Genomic DNA, 19,484 nt, shown 5'->3' on the forward strand with positions numbered 1-19,484 from the left:
CTTTGGCCAAACTATTCCGGACGTTGTTACCTTTAAATCAATACAAATTCCTAATGAAACCTGAAAAATAATACAAAATGTGGTGGCGCCTATTCATATTTCCTTACTTTTGGTTTGTTTAAAGGAGCAAGATTAAAAAGAGTACACAAGACTAACTGGGAAGAATAATGTCAAAACAGAGGTTTTTTGAGCACTAATTAGAGTTAAATATTTTAAAAATGAGTCTGATATATGGGGGTGGTTTGTGGAAGAATAGCGAAGATGAAATTCTTAAAGCTGCAGTAATGAAATATGGGCTAAATAACTGGTCTCGTGTTGCATCTCTTCTTGTTATGAAATCGGCGAAACAATGCAAATCAAGATGGTATGAGTGGCTAGACCCAAGAGTCAAGAAGTCCGATTGGTCAAGGGAAGAAGAAGAGAAGTTGCTTCACTTAACAAAATTATTTCCGTGTCAGTGGCGAACAATCGCTCCACTAGTTAGTAGAACTGCTCATCAGTGCCTTGAACACTATGAATTGCTTTTAGATATGGCAAGTGGCGAGACTTTATCTCTGGATTACGACCCAAGAAAGCTTAGACCAGGCGAAATAGATCCTCACCCGGAAACAAGACCTAGTAAGCCGGATTCAGTTGACTTGGACGAGCATGAGATTGACATGTTATCGGAGGCAAGAGCCCGTTTAGCTAATACTAACGGCAGAAAGGCCAAGAGAAAGGCAAGGGAAAGACACTTAGAAGAAGCAAGAAGGGTTGCAATGTTGCAAAAAAGAAGAGAATTGAAAGCGTCAGGTATGCTTTCACATGCATCAATAATGAGATACCGAAAGAAAAAGTACAAGGGAAACGACTATTTGAATGAGATACCATTTGAAGAGTTGCCTGAGGAAGGAGTATTTGAGAAGGATGAGGATAAAAAAAAAGAAAGGAAGGTTACTTTTAGTGAACTAGAGGAGTCAAAAAAAAGTCTAAAGCAGATCAATATGATAAAGAAAGACAAAAAGTACTTATATGAGAAAAACAAAGATTCAAAAGAATTCAAATTTGAGGAACCACTAAAGATAACTAAGAAAAGAAAACTAGAGTTGCCGGAGCCTCAATTGACATTGGACGATATAAAAATAATATCTTCTATTGATCTTGCTTCATATAATGAAGGAGATTCTTCCTCGAAATACGGTCACTCTTATGTACATTCTATCATTGATTCCAAAGCCCATAGCGGTTTTAATGAAAGTACAATATTAGAAAAGTCAAAAAACATACTAAGTAATTTAAACAAGCCAAGTCCATTTAATCCAGTAGGTATGGAAAATTATGAATTAGAATCTGAAATTAATATTAACAACGATTCAAATAACGACAGTCCTAATCATAATCTGCAATCTTCAGACAAGACTTTGTTGTACAAACCTAACAAGATATCTAAAAAATCCTTAATTTTAGATGCAATGTCAAGTAAAAGCAGCATTTCCTCAATTATAGGACGACACAGAGCCCTTAGCGACAAATTTAGTTTAAATTCAGGGTCAATGTTAAGTGATGGTGGCAGTATTTTTTCTATAGATCCCATAGGGAGAAACGCCAGACTTGAGATGTACAAAATACAAGCTAAATCTTTGTTGTACGACCTTCCACCCGCAGTAAATAAAGTTGAGATAGACGTTAATGTTTTAAAGAGGCATCACGAACATAAGTACAACTCTGTGAAAAACAATATTTTGAGCGAGGTAAATAGGATTTTCCCCGTAGAAAAAGCCTCTAATCAAGGTTTTTCTTTTGAAACAAAAGTTGTAACGCTAAACCTGCCTAGACCCTATATACTTAGAGAAAACAAATACACACAGATGGAATTTGAGGAGGATCAATCTTCGGAAAAAACTGACATTTACTATAAGAATGCTTCTATTTTAATTAAAAGCGAGCTGGAATATTTGTTTTTAAGAGACGTGAGGACCCATCCCCAGAGAATACCTGAATACATAACTCAAGTTTACGGTTCTGAGTTGTATAAAATATTCCAGCTTGACTTTGAAAACGATTTAAGCATTCAACACTACGAGGAACTGGACAAAACAATAACACAAGAGGAGATAATGAATGCTGAGAGACTAATAGAAGAAGAGGTTATCAGGGTAAAGAGTGAGAGGGAAACTTTTTCTGAAGAAAGCAGAAATCTAATTGATACAATATCAAACTCTCTCTACAATCCAAAATACATATATGTTCCTTTTAAAAAAGAGTATATGTTGACAGCAGACCTTTCAGAAAGTGAGTTAACCTCCTCGTTGAACAATTTGATTGAAGATTTAAGAGCGACAAACGCCGATTTGGAAAGACAAAATAGAGAGTTATCCGAGGATATAGAAGACACATTAGAAACGGTTATTTCTGATTCAACTAAATTTGAAAGTGAAATTCAAAAGCTACAGTCAGATGTTAGTGAATTGGAGTCGAATATACAACTCCAAGACAAAATGATGAAAAAGGAGGAGCAAGTGTTTTTAACCAGACTGGAAAACACTTACAAGGAATACGAATTCGAGAAAAAACTGAACGAGACCCTTCAAAAACACTACTACAAACATATATCAAATAAGCAGTAGTTTAAGTAGCTTTTAGTCAATAAATGTGCAATTAAACGCACTTGTATATATATATATATATATATATATATATATATATATAGGGCTAATATTTAATCTAAAAACTAGAATTTCACTTCTTGTGTCTTTTTTTTGTTTTCTTTGAGGAAATAAACTTCTTTGCTCTTGCAGGAGATGAAGAATCCACTTTTTTAATAAAGTCTGGAATTTGTTCATCGCAAACAAAACTTGCAGGTAAACCCTTGACTTTTTCGTGGATTTCCGAGATCTTGTGTTTTTCTAAAAATTTTTCAGTCAAATTATTCTCAGAAACAAACAACATCTGGCTCGAAGACTTTTCTTTTTGTTCATCGTCAGATTTTTTCCGTCTCTTTCTCCCCTTTATCCGATCAAGGTAGTCACTGTCATTATCGTACTCCTCTTTAAGCGACTTCCTCGAAATCATAACTTTATCGTCATCTATACTTACATCTATATTATCAACATCTGATTCTGCACCTTCGACTTTTGTAAAGACACCGGTATCAACCTTATCCCTAGGACAATCGGATTCTTCGGTAATTTTATCAGACACAGAGTCCTCTCCTTTTCTTGTATCCGGAAACCTGGAAATTAGAGAACTTGAATTCCCCTTATACATGCTTTTGTTGATGTCATTTATTATTCTGTTTGATATGAGAGTTTCATCTGAGACAATACTGTCCCTTTTACTGAAAGGCTGTCCGAATAAATTATCGGCAAAATCGTCAACAGAATCAGTAGATATTCTTATTTTGATTCTCTTTGCTCTCTTCTCAAACGTAGGAGTGAATGACTCTTTACTGTCACTACAAATGCTTAAGTTTTTGTCTACTGTTTTGGATTCAAGATCTCCAATTTGTTTGCATTCAACCACAGACTTTCCGGGGCAAGGAGGAATTGCCCCCATATCCTCGCCTCTCTCATTACTCTTGGACAATCCTTCAGATACGTTTGAAAGTATGTGGGAAATAACAGAATTTAACTCAAAAATAGCCTCCTCACTTTTAGAAACTATATTACTCTTGACAGTATTAACTATGCCCAAAATAGCCTCAGAATGTCTTTTAACGTTCACAGGGACAGGATTAAACAACTCAAAGATCTCAACCTCGTTTGTTGGTTGTTTACTGCTTATTTTAACAATCATCAAATCTTTTAATATATAACTCGGAGTCAAATCTAATAACTTCGCGAGACCCTCCCGCCATAATAACAAAAAGTAACCGATAGTTAGGCACAACACTCTGTCTAATTGACTATTCATGCAAGACCTCAACAGTTTTCCTTTAATAGAGTGAAGCTTTGCCCAAATGTCTACGGGTTTCGTAAAGTAAGTCTTCGCAGAAACCTGACGACTATTGTGCAGGGCAGTTAAAAGCGGAGAGGGGTCCAAATCGCTGATATCTAAAGCCATGTAAGAGTCTATGCACTTGAAATTAATGTTAAATTTTGTTGAATTCTCTTTCTCTAACAAAATATTCGTGTGATCAATCTCCATCATCGCATCCGAGGTGGAAAGCAGAAATCCAGATTTTATGTGAGAATGCAATAACAATAAATTTTTTAATATGTCATAAATGTAAGGCAAATAGTGTGTGTCAGATCTCGCATATTTAATCTTTTCTTCAGATAATGGTCTTTCCCTCCAGTCAGACAACTGATGTGTTTTGTCCATATCTATATTGCAGTATACCTCCATCAAATTCTTGAGCGAGTATCCGCCAGGAGTATTTAAAAGTTTAGCTGCTTTACCGGTATCAAACATGTTTACGATATAAACAGAAAAGTCCCTTTGAAGCCAAAAGATATCAAAGTCTGATCCGTGTAACACCTTCAAAATTCTTGGATTTGTGGTTAACTCGTTCAACATAACAAGTTCGTGAAAAACGCAAAAAGGGTCTATAATATAATCTTTCTTCCTAGTACTCATTTGAATAAGCGAAACAAAACCCTTGTATGTTTGTGTTGAGTGATGCTCCAAATCTATTGACAATATAAAGGGCGAATTATCCTCAGAAACTCTATAATGCATCTCCATATAATCCAATATCTCCCTTATTACCTGTTTTAATCCCTCAACATCATTAACAAATATTAAAGGGGTGGTGTTAAGTGGAAGAGGCAATCTTGGGGAGGAGTATGAAAAATTAAAGTATGACTTTGCCTCCTTAATATCCGTTATGTTGCATTCATCTCCACCTGCGTGATACACGGTACCATTTATCGCCCACACCAGGGATCTTAATTCTTTTTCGTAAACGTTTGTAAAGTACTTGTAATTAAACAAAACATACTTCTGGCACATTACAAGTTCCTTATCATGCAATATTCGACTTAACTCGTCAATCAAAAGTATTCCCGTATTTTCTGAGTTATTTTCAGATAAGTAATCAATGTTTGTTGAATAATGCCTTGGATGCAACAGTCCAATAACATTACTATGTTTTTTGTTGTTTACAGAATAGCCTCTACTTTCTGCTTCAACATGTCTGTATTCAGAAATTATTTTAAAACCGTTACTTGTTCTTAATTGATTATAACGTAATAATTCCGCAATAACCACATCACTTTCAACATCCTCTTGAGTTTTGTTTGGTGTAGAAATCAGTCTTGGAACAAAAACAATGCTAAAATTATCTATCAAGTCTCTCCAGTTTGATTGAACCATCAATGACTTTTCATTCTCACTTAAAAGAAGTCTAAACTTGTTCTCCATCTTCCTGCAAACATCGCACTCACCTTTCATATCTACACCAAAAAAGCCCCTTGCCTTCAAGTCCATAAACTGGCATTTTTCCTCACCTTTCACATCACTGTAAGGCATGTCACCTGCATTCACATCTCCTTCGCCAAAACTTCGTATATCTGAATCCATTCCCTCTTAAACCCTCCCGTAAAACAGAACCTAATAAAATACCCTAAATTATTGCCTTGACTTTATTTTAACGTCCACAAAGATAAATAATGTGAAACCTGTTTTGATACACTGCTTTTCAAAAGTCAACACTTGTAAGAAACTGTTGATTCATGCCAACATTCAAACATAAAAACAATGGATTCAGACTGTTCTCTATCAATGCAAAAAAAATTCATATACATACATACACCTACTGTAATAACACCTAGTAATATTAAACCGCATTTGTCCGGTTATTACAATAATGTAAATGTTACATTTGGCGCGTATCTCAAAAGTATGAAGAAAATGTGCGAGACTATAAAAGAGAGCTAATTAATAGTAGATTATTTTTGTAATAAAGAGATCAATAACGTCAACTGTATTATTTAGTGCACGTTAGAATATTTTATATCAAAAATTAAAAGAAAAAACGAATTACTTATGCTAATACCTTGAGTAGCCTCCAAGGTTTCCCTTACTGTCATTTTTATGTTGACCTGCACCAATAATAGACATCAGGAGCCTCCCAGCATCATTAGTTTTGACCTGATTAGTTCTTTGCTGCACACCACCCTGAGTAGAATAACCTGAGCCGATATTCGAGGCGGAAGACAAAGGAGGGTATTCATTTGAGGAAATTCCGCCATTTGGCTTTAAAATTTGATTGTTTTGGTTATATTTATTGTTGTAAAAAGCTCCATTTCTGTCTAAATTATTGCTGCTTTTGTCGCTTAAGTTGTTCCCGGTCGCAAGTTTAGAGGAGAGCCCTGCGGCTGTCTGAAGTCTGTGCAGAATATTATTAGACTCTATCTGCTGTGACTGAGAATTTCCACCCAAAACATTGCCTTTGTTAAATGTCTGATTTATTTGAGTGTTCTTTGACAAAGCCGGAAAGGATGCTGATAAATTGGCAAGATTAATATTATTTTTTTGACTGTCATCCTGATTCACAATTCTGTTTGACCAACTAAAATTAGACGTTGTAGTCGAAGAAAGATTTGTAGTAGAGCTGGAAGTTATTGTTGTTGATACTGCTGTAGTACTAGCAACTTCAGCATGCTTTGTGGACAATGTATCTGCAACTTTTGATGTGTTTAAAATACCAGTATTTGTTCTTTCTTGGTTCATTGTTTTGTTTGCCAAATCGACGTTTGATGTATAAAAATCAGTTGAATCATTGCAATCGTCGTCAAATATTGGCGTATTCATATCAAACAAAGATAAATTAGCCGGTCCTTTTAAGAAATCACCAGAAAAAGTGGACAATTTTCTGTTAGAAGCAGATGGAATAACAGTAACTACTCTTTTTGAGACTTGTTCAACTAATTTGTCAGAAAAATTGCCACCATTACCGTTTGAATTAATACCTGAATCCAAAATATTTTGTTGTCGTTGATCCTTCCCGGAAAACAACTGTCGAGCATTAGAAGAATCATTCGCTTCCTCGACTCCAATTAATTGAGAGTGATTGTTTGTTTGTCGAGTTTCAGAAGGAAAAACAGGACCCCTTTTAATTATGAACTCCTTGCGTTTTTCAACATATTGATCAAGTGTAATGTCTTCCGCCTTGATTTTACTTTCAGCTTCCCGAATATCACCCAATGTTAAATTCCCCATGTCCGAACATGGCATGTCCCATAAATTGTCATCTTCTTGTTTGATTATACTTCTAGTTATCCCAGAAACGTTTCCTCCCACGATTCTTCCCCTTTGAGTGCCTCTATTAGTTCGAGATATAAACCCATTTGTGCCAAACCTATTTGTATACGTTTTTATATTCTCGCTCGACTCAATCACTGGTGGTCTTGGCTCCAAAGTCAAAGGTTTTACTGAATCTACAACACTCTTATTTTTTTGATCATCGGAATTTCTGTTGTCTTCTCTTAAAGACAACCCTACAAGTAGTAATAACTTAACGGAGTATTTAGAAAAAGAACTTGAACTTTCATTAGATGTTAAAGCCAGTGAGCTCAATATATCCAATTTACCACCTAATTCCTCAGAAACCATTCCTGTCATAATAATAAAATACTTAAATACAAATATCCTAAAAAAACAATATTTATAATTTAATACTGTTTCATCCTATACTAATTTATTTAGTTAATGTTTTGGCGGTCGATTTTTTAATTTGTCTACTAATTACCCTTGATTTACTTATTACATGTAAAATTAGCGTCTTTTTAATTGGTTATAAGTGCATTGTTAAATTCCACTCGGTGACACTCAGAACTAAAACTTCTGTCTCCACTGATTTGATTTATACAATTCATCTTGTTTCTGTTTTTTTTTTTTACTTGGCTACCTTTACTTTGATCGATAGAAACTAATAAATCCCACTTTAGGTCATCCCTCAAACACATTCCCATTTAAACCATGAAGTTAAAATTTACGCAAATCCATTCTGGAAATTTCCCACCATGAACTGCAGAGAGAAAAGGTGGGAGACTGAGACAAGTAAACAAATTCAATAAATAAAAGGGAAAGACTATTCAAGAGGTTTATTGATTTAACAAGAGACAAATACAGATACCAAACAACATAAGCACTCAATAAATGATATCTGAGAAATTTATTAAAATCATAAAAATAAAAAAAATTACCTTGGTTTTGAATACCTTAATTGAGAAATCACTCTTAGAACTATCTTTGTTATTTATCGGGTAATAATGAAATGAAGAAAAAGAACTTTTAAAGACTTTTACTCAAAACAAACACTGAGTGGTACATATTTTGGGAGAAATGGCCAAGTGCATTCTCTAATAATTCAGTTTTTTGCTTAAACTTTTAATTTGTCCCTCTAGCGTTTCCTCATTAATCCGCCCTTCCCCCACCTCTCCTTTATTTACGCTTTTGCGAACATAGGATCTACATATATCTTAGTTAACGCAGGATATAAATAGATGATCTGATTATTTTTTATTAGGATTCATTATTTTTTTTTTTGCGTTAATTATATAAATTATTTGTTCAATTTAGAGTTTTATTCTATCAACCAAACAGGTTAGATATAAAGATTAAATAGTTGATAGAATAACATTTTTTATAACAAATAATTTCTTGAGATAGTATTGAAACTAAATTAAAAATAGCTCCAATTTTGGGGGTATAAATCCCTTGGAATTATTTTTAGTTTTGTTTTCAAATGGAAACATAAAATAAAATTGAAATATTGAGTTGGTTAATAAGAATAATCCAAAATAAATAAGTGAAGTTGAGTTATTCCTTATCTTTGTTTGAAAACGATCTCGTTTCTCCTTAAAGTCATTATTTAAACCTTTGAGATTTAATTATGGTTTTAATTAGTGACAAGTGAGTTTGTATTTTTTCTCTTGTTTAAAATACATTTACGTATTTATCTGAATATCAAATAGAAGAAAAAAAAATACAAGGCAAATAGTGTCCATGTATGTATTATAGATTACTAAAAATAGCTGATATTACCATATGTGAGCTTCGTTAAACAAATATGAAAATAAAGATACTAAATTTTTTCATCATAATTTAAGAATTTTAAAAATAAAAACAAATAAAACTGACATATTTGGACCACCTATTTCAATATAAAACAAAGATGAATCGAGGGCTTGATTTAAATGAAGTTAATGATATGAGTCTCCAAACCATTTCTTTATACATGATGAGTGGAAATAAGGATTCAACCAATAGCATCCTTGTAGAAAATAAAAGTGAAGAATTTGATTATTCTAAATTTATTTTTATTAATTGTTTTGAAAATAATGATGAAAATTCCGACTTAACAGAGGAAAATGAGTTTTCAGAGAAACCTATTTCTGAAATTAACTTAAATAATATTGAATCAATCAATAATAATGTTTATTATATAGACAGTGAGAGATGTATAAATGGTAATTATTATGATAGATATGGAAGGTACTGTGGATCATTTGAGAATGAGAAATTTTACAGTTGTTATTACTATTATTACAAATTCCAAAAAGATCATTTTCAACAAGATATACTTAATAACAATAATTTCAATATGGATAACTACATTTGTGTAAATGACAACCTACATAAAAGTTACAAAAAAGGTTCTTGTTTAATAAATGAAAGTAACAAAAATAATGATAATAAATGTTCGCACATGATATCAGATAAGAAAACTTTAAAGCTAATAGACTTAGACAGTATTTTGAATCATTTGGAAATTGACCTAGTGGAAATACTTTCTTCAAACCAACAAAATAAAGAAGAGGTAAATATCATACTTGAAAAAATTGTAAATGAAAACTATATCGATTTTAGTCAGATAAAGTTTTCTCAGTACTTGAATGTGTATGATTTGCTTGATTCCACTATATCAAACAAAAGAAGAAGAGTTCATTTAAATTCTATGAATTTCTTAAACAAAAGAAATCCATTTAATTACGAGAATGAGCAAAACAATTTTACTGTAGACATAAGTTCTGGTATTCTTTTGCTTATAAATACAAAGCACAACAGCATTATGGAATTTGATTTAAACATTAAGGTATTTTTGAACAAAAAAGGCCTTACAAAAATCATAAAAAATTATCAAAACAACCAATAAATATATATAAACAAAGAAATGAAAAAAAAAGAAAAAAAATTGTTGCTATTAATACTAGTATTAAGAAATAATCAAGTTAAAGCATTTGAAAAGAAAATATATATTGTTAAAATTTTTATGTTTGTGTTGAATTCAATTTTTTATATGTATAAATAATGTGGTTTATAATAAGTGGTAATTTAATTGTGAAAATATGATCATTTAAAGACTTTGTTTAATGTAATTATGTTAAAGTAAAATGTATTTTTTTAAGTGGTATATAATTTTGAATAAACATATTTCCGAAAGTTTACGTAAACTATTATTATTGTTCGAATTAAATAAAGTGAAATGGGTTGTTTTTTGAAAATGTGTGATGTTTTTGATATTTAATTAAATTTAATGGATCATTAAATTATAACTTCAATGAATTAGTAAACTATATTATGTGGATATTATATTGTGTATTTTTTTTTACTTTAATGAAAAGGGAATTTTTTTCAAAATTTGTGTGATTTATGTGAAAATGGCAAAACAATCAAGTGTTAAATGTAAAGTGGTGTATTTAATGTTTTTTTTCTTTTTTAATGTTATTAAATGTGTTAAATGTGTTAAATGTGTTAAATGTGTTAATGGCTCAAATGACAATATAAATAATTGCTCTAAAGCATCACGTTTGTATTCTTATCAGGCCAAGAAATTTTTGTGTTGAAATTATCATGACTTAATATCTATGCATTAATTTTTTTTTTTTATTAATGTATATTATCTGTATTAAATAATGTGAAACTCTGTTTTATTTTCTGAACAAACACTTAATCTTATTAGACTCAAATAAAGTTAAATCATATCGAATCAAAATCTCTAAAAACTCGGACTTTAACAAAAAACACCTTTTATACTGGAGGAAAAATCTTCGAGGTCGCTTGCCCAAGTAAAAGTTCAAAAGATCAAGAAAAACAGAAACTAATTAAATCCTGAGACCACTGTTCTCTGAATATAAAAAAATCAGAGGTTACTACAAAGTATCTACTTATCAAACAGACTAACTAGAGTCTTTTGATACTTCAATTACTGGCTAAAACTGATTAAATATATGAACAAAATTACCCTTAAAAACAATAATCCGGGTTCAAAAATAAGGTAGTCTTAAATTATACAAGAAGTTCATGCAAGCAAACATAACAAATCAAATTTAAGATAAAATAATATAATTAACCCATAAATAAACTCGAAAAAGCAGATATTTAAATATAAATCCATCCATTGGCGGAAAGAGGGGGTATCGAAACACGAATATTTATGATCTCTAAAATTTGTATTAAATTGAGACATATAACTGAAAAGGCAACTTATTAAGGTAAATAAATAGATTTATTATTGTTTTTTATATATAAATACAAAACATTTAAATTTATTTTAATCTTCTTCCTAATTAGATCCAAAGTACTCGTACTTTCTTCTTTAGATTCTTCCTAAATCAAATATTTAATTTGGTACCCACAATATAGTATACACTTTTTCCACATTAACTTCAATATAGTTAAAATACCTTAATTGTATATAAATTCAAGGTTACATATTAACGTTACTGTTTGTAGTTAACATCTTCAAATACTTGCACCGGATACATTTGGTGATATAAACAAGTACTAATTGAGACATTTATCCTGGAGGAACTTAAAAACAAGATTATAAAGTAGTTATGAGTAGATTGGAACATGAGGAAAACAAAATTGAGAGCCGTTTGTTGCCTATAGGATTTAAGAAGGAGTTCTGCACTTTTCTAGACAAACCGAATCGAACATTGACAGAACGCGAGAGAATATTAAACAAGTTAAATGAGCCACTCGATGAGGACATAAGAGCCATGGAGCTCCATATGTTTACATTGGTAACTTCACACTGGCAAAGTTCAAAGAAGGACATATTTATCGGAAAAGGCGAGAACGATACAGCACTGTCAAATGCTGACTTAAATGAAAGTAAGAATTTTGGAATAAATAAAATATTTGAGATACTAAAATTGTCACTGTCTTTTGCGGAATCTGGAGACAAATGTTCTCTTGAATTACTATGGGAGAAAATACACAGCCTAGACAGTACAATGCTTACACTGGTAGTCTCACTCTTTAACCAAATGTGCATGATTATAAATTATGCTGAATCGGCGCAAAGAATACGTCAAAACAGACGTTTCGAGCGTGAATTTAACATTGATTCCGATATGGAAGAGAATGATGTACTTAATATAGCCACTCACTCACTCAGAAACACAATTAAAAAGCTAATAGCTGCAGGAGTAAGCAAGGAAAGAATTTACGAGGCAATATGTGAACAAGAAGTTGACCTGGTAGTAACGGCTCATCCTACACAAGCACAGAGAATATCAGTGATAAAGTGTTGTCAAAAAATAGGAGAACTAATAATTTACCTAGACAGGAACGACCTAACTCCGTTTGAAGAGATGAACGCCAAATACGAATTTCAAAGAACATTAGCTATGCTTTGGAATGTGGATACACTGCGAAGAGCAAGGCCAACTCCAGTAGATGAAGTGCAAAATACTGTAAATACCATTGAAGAAACGGTTTTCAACACATTACCGACATTTTTGAGAAAAGTAGATGAAATACTTTATGAATTCGGTATGAATCCACTTCCACCTACAAGAACTCTTTTTAAATATTCATCTTGGGTTGGCGGAGACAGAGATGGTAATCCTTTTGTAACAGCGAAAGTAACGAGATTATCAGTAATTAACATGAAATTAAGGGCGTGTAATACATTCTTGGAAAAAATTGAGGAACTTATGTTTGAAATACCTATTGTTTCAACAAACGATAAACTAAGAAGGTACATCGAGAATTTGCCTGATATTGAATTTTATGTTAAACCAGCGTCTGGACACCAAGTATATAGTGGTGATGTAACTAGTGATGCAACTGTTTGCCTTCGTCCTTTTATGGGCTTTATTCCAGAATATGAGCTTTACAGAAAACTTCTGCATTACGTTCGCATCAGATTATTGGCTACTAGAGATTACTATTTAGATGCACTAAATCATGGACACTCTGTCAATTCTGAGACAAGAAGGGCTCTTGCTTTTCACTCCACAGAGCAGCTTTTAGAGCCACTATTGTTAATGTACGAGTCACTAGAGGACTATGATGAGGAGGTTAAAGAAAGAACTAAAGATGATGAATACATGGGCAAAAACGTGTCAATTACTTGGATAACAAGGAAATCTGTTTCAGCTAAACTTGGAAGAGGAATGTTGTTGGACGTAATCAGACAAATATCGGCATTTGGGCTCTCATTAATGCGTTTGGATATTCGTCAAGAAGCCTCAAAACACGAAAACGCTATGAATGAAATATGCAATTACATAGGAATTGGTAACTACTCAGAGTTCACTGAGAAAGAGAAACAAGAATTTTTGTTGAATTGTTTAAAGTCAAAACGGCCACTAATCCCATACAGACTAAATTGGTCAAAAGACACTGCTGAGGTGCTCGAAACGTTTTATGAATGTTCACACTTGGGAGCCGAAGCTTTGGGGTCTTACATTATATCAATGTGCATGAAACCCTCTGATATCCTTTGTGTTCAAGTACTACAAAAGGAATTCTTCTCAACTATAAGTGCCGACAGTGAGGTACATGCTGAGATCAACGATATCGATTCTTTTATTAAAAGAAGGTGTTCTTCTATTAACTCATCTCTATCTGGCTGTAATTTTTTGAATTATAGTTCACAATCTCAAAATAATAATGCGAATATTGGAATTGGGTTGATTGAATCCCCGAAATCGTCTGCTGCAATTCTTTCTTCATTAGCATCAAGAAGAATGAGGGTCGTTCCACTTCTGGAAACAGTTGAAGCACTTAACAACGCAGAAGAAACTCTTGAAATTTTGTTATCTAATGAATGGTATCTTAACTATATTAAGACGGTGGACAAGGGAATAGTGGAGGTTATGATTGGATATTCCGATAGCAGCAAGGACGGGGGCAGACTTACCTCCAGCTGGCAGCTTTACAACGCTCAAGAAAGACTATCTAACATTGCTGCAAAGTATGGAGTTGAGATCCTCTTTTTCCACGGGAGAGGAGGGAGTGTAGGAAGGGGTGGAGGACCACAACATCTTGCAATATTAAGTCAACCACAAAATACAATAAACTCGTTAATGAGAATTACAGTTCAAGGAGAAGCAATTACACAGTCATTTGGCCTTTCGGAAATTGCATATAAAACATGGGAAACCTATTGTTCTGCGATACTTACAGCGAGATTTACTTCAATTAATATTTCAACAAATATTGGATTGCAACTACAGGTCAAGGATTCATGGAGAGAGTTACTTGATCAAATGAGCGATTTATCTATGAAAGAGTATAGAAAAATAGTATTCGGTGAGGGCAATAATGACTTTACCTCTGACGAATTTGTTGAATACTTCAGAAATGTAACTCCAGAGAAAGAAATAAGTGAATTAAACTTAGGAAGTAGACCATCGAAAAGAAAGTCTGGAGGAATTGAAACTTTAAGAGCTATACCTTGGGTGTTTGCTTGGACTCAGATTAGATCACACCTGCCGGTTTGGCTAGGTCTCGGAACAGCTTTGAGCGAGATGAAGAAACAAAGTAAACTAGAACAAATTTCTGAAATGTATCAAAACTGGCCATTTATGAAAAGTTTTTTCGACCTAATATCTATGATCTTGCTGAAAGCAGATCCAGACATATTCGATCTTTATAACAAAATACTTGCTCCAAAAAAACTTCAAAAAATTGGTGATTTGTTGATATCAAAGCTAAAAGAAACTATTAAACTTGTATTAGAGGTCACTAAAGAAGAAAAACTTTTAGATTCTGACTGTGTTACTAGAAAAGCAATTCTCCTTAGATTCTCGTGGTTAACTCCATGCCATCTCGTTCAAATTGAATGTATTGATCGCAGAAGAAAAATAATAGATTCATCTCAAAAGCAAGAATGCGATGAGGACATTGCTGAACTAAGTAAAATAGAAAACGCACTCAAAATATCAATTCAATCTATTTCAGCCGGAATGAAGTTTACCGGGTGAAACCACATGTTCAAATAATTTCCTTTATATTCAAGCACATTACCATATTGTCTTATTTTTACAATAATAATCGATGAAATAATACACAAAATAACAAAAGCTAAATAAACAAATGAAACACCTATTACACAGTTATGTTTACCTCATTAAAAGTTAACAGTGACTAGTCTGATTTTTTTTTAAAATAAGCGTTAATTATTTGAACATATATATATTAAACTAAAGATTTGGATCTCAAATCAACTAATTCAATACAAACTAGTTTGTTTCATAATAGAAATAAACTCCTCCTCATTTATTTCTCCATCCATATCCTTATCAAATTCTTCTATCATTGCCTGCAATTCGTCATCAGTTATATTCTCTCCTAATTCTCTGGCAACTCTTCTTAAGTTCTTAAGAGATATTTTTCCCGTATTGTCGTCATCAAACAACTTAAATGCCTTTAGTATTTCCTCCCTTGGATCCCTCTCGAGTATTTTTTGAGTCATTATATCAACAAAATCCTTGTATTCAACGTGTCCACTTCCAGATTTGTCATATTCTCTCATTATCTCCAAAACTTGTGCTTTTTTCACGTCAAATCCCAAAGCTCTCATTGCAACCTTTAATTCATGGTAGTCAATTCTACCAGTTTTCTCTGTATCAAAAAGTTCAAAGGCCTCCTTTATCTCCTGTTTTTGCTCTTCTGATATCTCATTCCTCAATCTTCTTCTTCTGGAAATTGCTCCAGATGTTGAATTACCGACTGCTAAGCTACTAGTATGTTCCTTTCTAGCTAACATCGGTATTTTGTTCCGTTAAAAGTAAACACCGAAAATACAATGAACTTCTTACGTTAAATTTTATGATCTGTTACAAAATATTATCCTTATTTTAATCAAACTTGTATTATTTATACTAAGTGTTTTATAAAATCGTAGGTTATTTTATCAATGCTTATTTACCTCATTTATTTTACCGCTAAAAGTTGGTATATAAATTATTCATAATTACATTTAATTATACATGACTAGAAAAAACACGCAAAAATAACTGTACTTATCAACGTTGTTGGTTTAAAAAATCAGTTTAACTAAACTGTACTTTTAGCAATTGCTACTCCTCGCATTAACCTTATTAAGACCGTGTCTTTCCGACAGCTGACTTCATTTCAGAATTTATGACATATAATGTTTACACAATTCCTACTTTTAACTGAAACATTACTTTAATAAGCTTCTTCTGGACTCAAACTAAGTAAAAATCCATTCTAGTATTCCAAACTTACTCACTTAATTCTATACTCGACTCTAAACATAAATTTACATTTCCTTCTTTCGTACTATTTGGTTCATTTTATCTTTAAGTAATCACTAAAAAAAGTATTGCCTTGAATATCTGTTTTCATTACACTCTCAATTTTAATATTATGCTATTATCCTGAGGCCTCTACAACACTTTCTCTCATTTAACAACTTCTTCCATTAACTTCCTGACTAAACTTAATTTTAACATGACTGTTCACGAAAATACTATTTATTTTATATTCAGTTCAAAGTTTATCAAGAAAGTATCAATCCTTATTATCCCATACATGGAAATAAATAAATCTACATATATTCAATTAACTAACTCAAGCAATAACATCAAATAATTATGTAAATGATATATAAAACCACTTAACCTATATTTCCAAGTTAAATACCTCAAATTAAATTTTTCTATTTAAAAATATTTAACTTAAGTCTTACCCTGAATTCTCAACATTGCATTTTTAGTCATCTTTATTTAAAAAATAAAAGGCGCCAAGTCAATGTATCCCAAAAATTAACATGTTTATACGCTTCTTATTATTTTTCAGAATTATCTGATAATTATTCTGAAAGTCAGGTTTTTTTACTGTTTTTGTGTTATCTAACAGGCTTTATAGTCATAATATACACTCAAATGAAAGTCATATTTCGAATTTGGTCACTGATTTTATATTAATAAAGTAAATCCTGTATGGTCGCTTTAATAATTAGGGGTATCTTACTGTTATTCCTATTTATTAATCCAAAAAATGATGGTTCAGACACTTGCATAAATCTATTATTTATAAATAAGGGATACGAATTTAATTTTACGCCATCCCTACTTTCCCTAAAGGCAGAAAGTGGAAACTCTAGTGAAGATGAGGATCTAAGTGCCTATGGAGCATATGGAGGATATTGTATAGAATGTGAAAATGAAGGTAATACTGGTTTGTGTACCCATCATGGTTCGAACGTTGAATCATATGAAAATGGTTATTGTGAGCGTGACGAGGGTTATACAGACTCGAAAATGTACGAAGGTGACAACAGCAACGAACAAACTACATCTGATGTTTCAAGTAGTGGTAATATTTTTGTAAGACAAGTTAGCGTGGAAGAGTTATCTGAAGCAGAGTATAATGCCATAAATGACCTGGCTAAAATTAACGAAATAATTGAAAAGAATTTTATATCTGAAAGAAATGAGTTGTTATTAGCTGAACTTTGTGAAACCTTATTGGAAGCAATAAAACTTTTAATTCATATGATTAACGAATATTCAAATACTCATAAAGAAAACTCTAAAAAATTGAGAGAACTTTCTAAGATTAAAGGTAATCCTGCTGTTGTAAATGCTATTTTATCAGCGAATCAACAGATGTATCATACATCATTAATATTGAAAGTCAGGTTAAAAAATTTAAAGCTCAAATTTTCAAAACATTGTATTTCTTACATGGAACAACAAGAATTTTTGATTAAGCAAACAAAATATGGAAAGTATATGTCTACACAAACTGAAAGAGCAAAATTAAGAGGTGAATATCAACAATTTTTTTTACCAGCTAAAACTGGAACTCTTCAATGTATTCTAGGTAACGATTCAAAGCACTGTAATAAAAACAAACGATGTAAAGGCTGTAAAGATCTATTGGACAAATTTGATTCTGATCAATATAAAAAACAACTTAAAAAACTCTGTAGAATCGAGAAAGAATACCAAGAAACCAGTAAAAAAGGAGAACTTGATATAGAAAAAGCTTACTGCTCATATATTGCTAAAAAAATGAAAGAATATCTTGATAGTAAGAATGCAATAGTTAAAAAAGATGACGAACTAAAACATGATGATATAAATGGAAATGGAGAACATGATGATGGGGGACATGATAATGGAGGATATGACGATGAAGAATATGATGATGAAGAACATGATGATGGGGGACATGATAATGGAGGATATGACGATGAAGAATATGATAATGGAGAATATGATGATGGAGAATATGATACTGGAGGATATGACAACAGAGGTAAAAGTAAGAAAGGATCTAAGTCAAGAAAATATAAGTACTCTATAACCAGGAGTTCCACTTACACCAAAAAAAGTGGAAAATCATCTGGAAAAGACCTTCAAAAAATTCTAAAAGAAAGAAGAAAACGTATGACTGAAATTTCTGAATCAAGCTCCTTAACAAGTAGTGGTCGCAGTTACAGTTTATCTGATATTGACTCTGATTGTTTTAGTCAAGTAGTACTTCCAGAAATTCCAAAATCTATTCCTCCACCACCACCAGAAAAACCTCCGAAACCTTTCCCAAGAAGACTTCCAAGAAGACTTCAAATACTACCACCCAAACAGTCCCCGACACCTGAACCAAATTTAGAAGACCAAACAAGCCCAACATTACTACCAACTCCTGATGACAATGAACAAATCGCAAAAACACCATCAAAAGAAGATTCAATAATAAATCAAAAAGAGCCTAAAACGGATAAAAGAAAATATCACAAAAAGCTTACAGGTCTTATGAAACTTACTAAAATAAACGGCAAAGGAATAGGAGGACTGGGACTAAATTCAGATCAAGAATCTGAAACGACAAAATCATCAAAACAACATAAAAGACATAAAAAGAAAAAAATTCACAAAAAGTTTACAGGTCTTATGAAACTTACTAAAATAAACGGCAAAGGAATAGGAGGACTAGGATTAAGAGCTGATCAAGAATCTGAAACACCAAACTCTTCACAAAAATCAACTCCAGAAAATCAAAGAGCTCAAACTCCACCAACTAAAAAATGTAAAAGAACATCAACTAGAGGACCTCTTACATTGAAGAACACCAACACATGAATCAATTTCAGAAGAAGACCAAAAAATTCCAACTCCACCGAATGAAAAAGATAAAACACAATCAACTAGAGGACGTCTTACATTGAAGGATCTCAAGCAAATGAGAAAAGACCGTAAACAAGGAACATCACAATCATGTCCACCAAAACAAACACCAACACATGAACCAATTTTAGAAGAAGACCAAAAAATTCCAACTCC

At 32.3% G+C, this 19,484-nt stretch overlaps 7 protein-coding genes across 7 annotated transcripts; 4 read left to right on the forward strand and 3 right to left on the reverse strand.

The window, feature by feature from the left end:
* Positions 1–218: 218 nt before the first annotated feature.
* FG386_000947 (CDC5 cell division cycle 5-like) lies at positions 219–2,606 on the forward strand (the record flags this gene model as incomplete). Its single annotated transcript, XM_067340340.1, has 1 exon — positions 219–2,606. One exon carries the CDS (start codon positions 219–221, stop codon positions 2,604–2,606), a length of 2,388 nt encoding a protein of 795 aa, XP_067196098.1.
* Positions 2,607–2,718: 112 nt separating this feature from the next.
* On the reverse strand, positions 2,719–5,502 carry FG386_000948 (RRPp/PMC2 like exosome exoribonuclease subunit with an RNAseD domain and an HRDc domain; the record flags this gene model as incomplete). The annotated part of the gene is made up of 1 exon (XM_067340341.1): positions 2,719–5,502. The coding sequence occupies one exon, from the start codon at positions 5,500–5,502 to the stop codon at positions 2,719–2,721; it is 2,784 nt and encodes a 927-aa protein (XP_067196099.1).
* Positions 5,503–5,970: 468 nt separating this feature from the next.
* Positions 5,971–7,545, reverse strand: FG386_000949 (uncharacterized protein; the record flags this gene model as incomplete). The annotated part of the gene is made up of 1 exon (XM_067340342.1): positions 5,971–7,545. The coding sequence occupies one exon, from the start codon at positions 7,543–7,545 to the stop codon at positions 5,971–5,973; it is 1,575 nt and encodes a 524-aa protein (XP_067196100.1).
* Positions 7,546–9,100: 1,555 nt separating this feature from the next.
* Positions 9,101–10,081, forward strand: FG386_000950 (uncharacterized protein; the record flags this gene model as incomplete). Its single annotated transcript, XM_067340343.1, has 1 exon — positions 9,101–10,081. One exon carries the CDS (start codon positions 9,101–9,103, stop codon positions 10,079–10,081), a length of 981 nt encoding a protein of 326 aa, XP_067196101.1.
* A 1,684-nt stretch (positions 10,082–11,765) lies between these two features.
* On the forward strand, positions 11,766–15,149 carry FG386_000951 (phosphoenolpyruvate carboxylase; the record flags this gene model as incomplete). Its single annotated transcript, XM_067340344.1, has 1 exon — positions 11,766–15,149. The coding sequence occupies one exon, from the start codon at positions 11,766–11,768 to the stop codon at positions 15,147–15,149; it is 3,384 nt and encodes a 1,127-aa protein (XP_067196102.1).
* A 248-nt stretch (positions 15,150–15,397) lies between these two features.
* On the reverse strand, positions 15,398–15,934 carry FG386_000952 (centrin like protein; the record flags this gene model as incomplete). The annotated part of the gene is made up of 1 exon (XM_067340345.1): positions 15,398–15,934. One exon carries the CDS (start codon positions 15,932–15,934, stop codon positions 15,398–15,400), a length of 537 nt encoding a protein of 178 aa, XP_067196103.1.
* A 1,201-nt stretch (positions 15,935–17,135) lies between these two features.
* Positions 17,136–19,283, forward strand: FG386_000954 (signal peptide protein; the record flags this gene model as incomplete). Its single annotated transcript, XM_067340347.1, has 1 exon — positions 17,136–19,283. One exon carries the CDS (start codon positions 17,136–17,138, stop codon positions 19,281–19,283), a length of 2,148 nt encoding a protein of 715 aa, XP_067196105.1.
* Between the last annotated feature and the right edge of the window lie 201 nt (positions 19,284–19,484).

The sequence above is a fragment of the Cryptosporidium ryanae genome (genome assembly GCF_009792415.1).
Source record: "Cryptosporidium ryanae isolate 45019 chromosome Unknown contig_19, whole genome shotgun sequence".
NCBI classification, from domain to species: Eukaryota; Apicomplexa; class Conoidasida; order Eucoccidiorida; family Cryptosporidiidae; genus Cryptosporidium; species Cryptosporidium ryanae.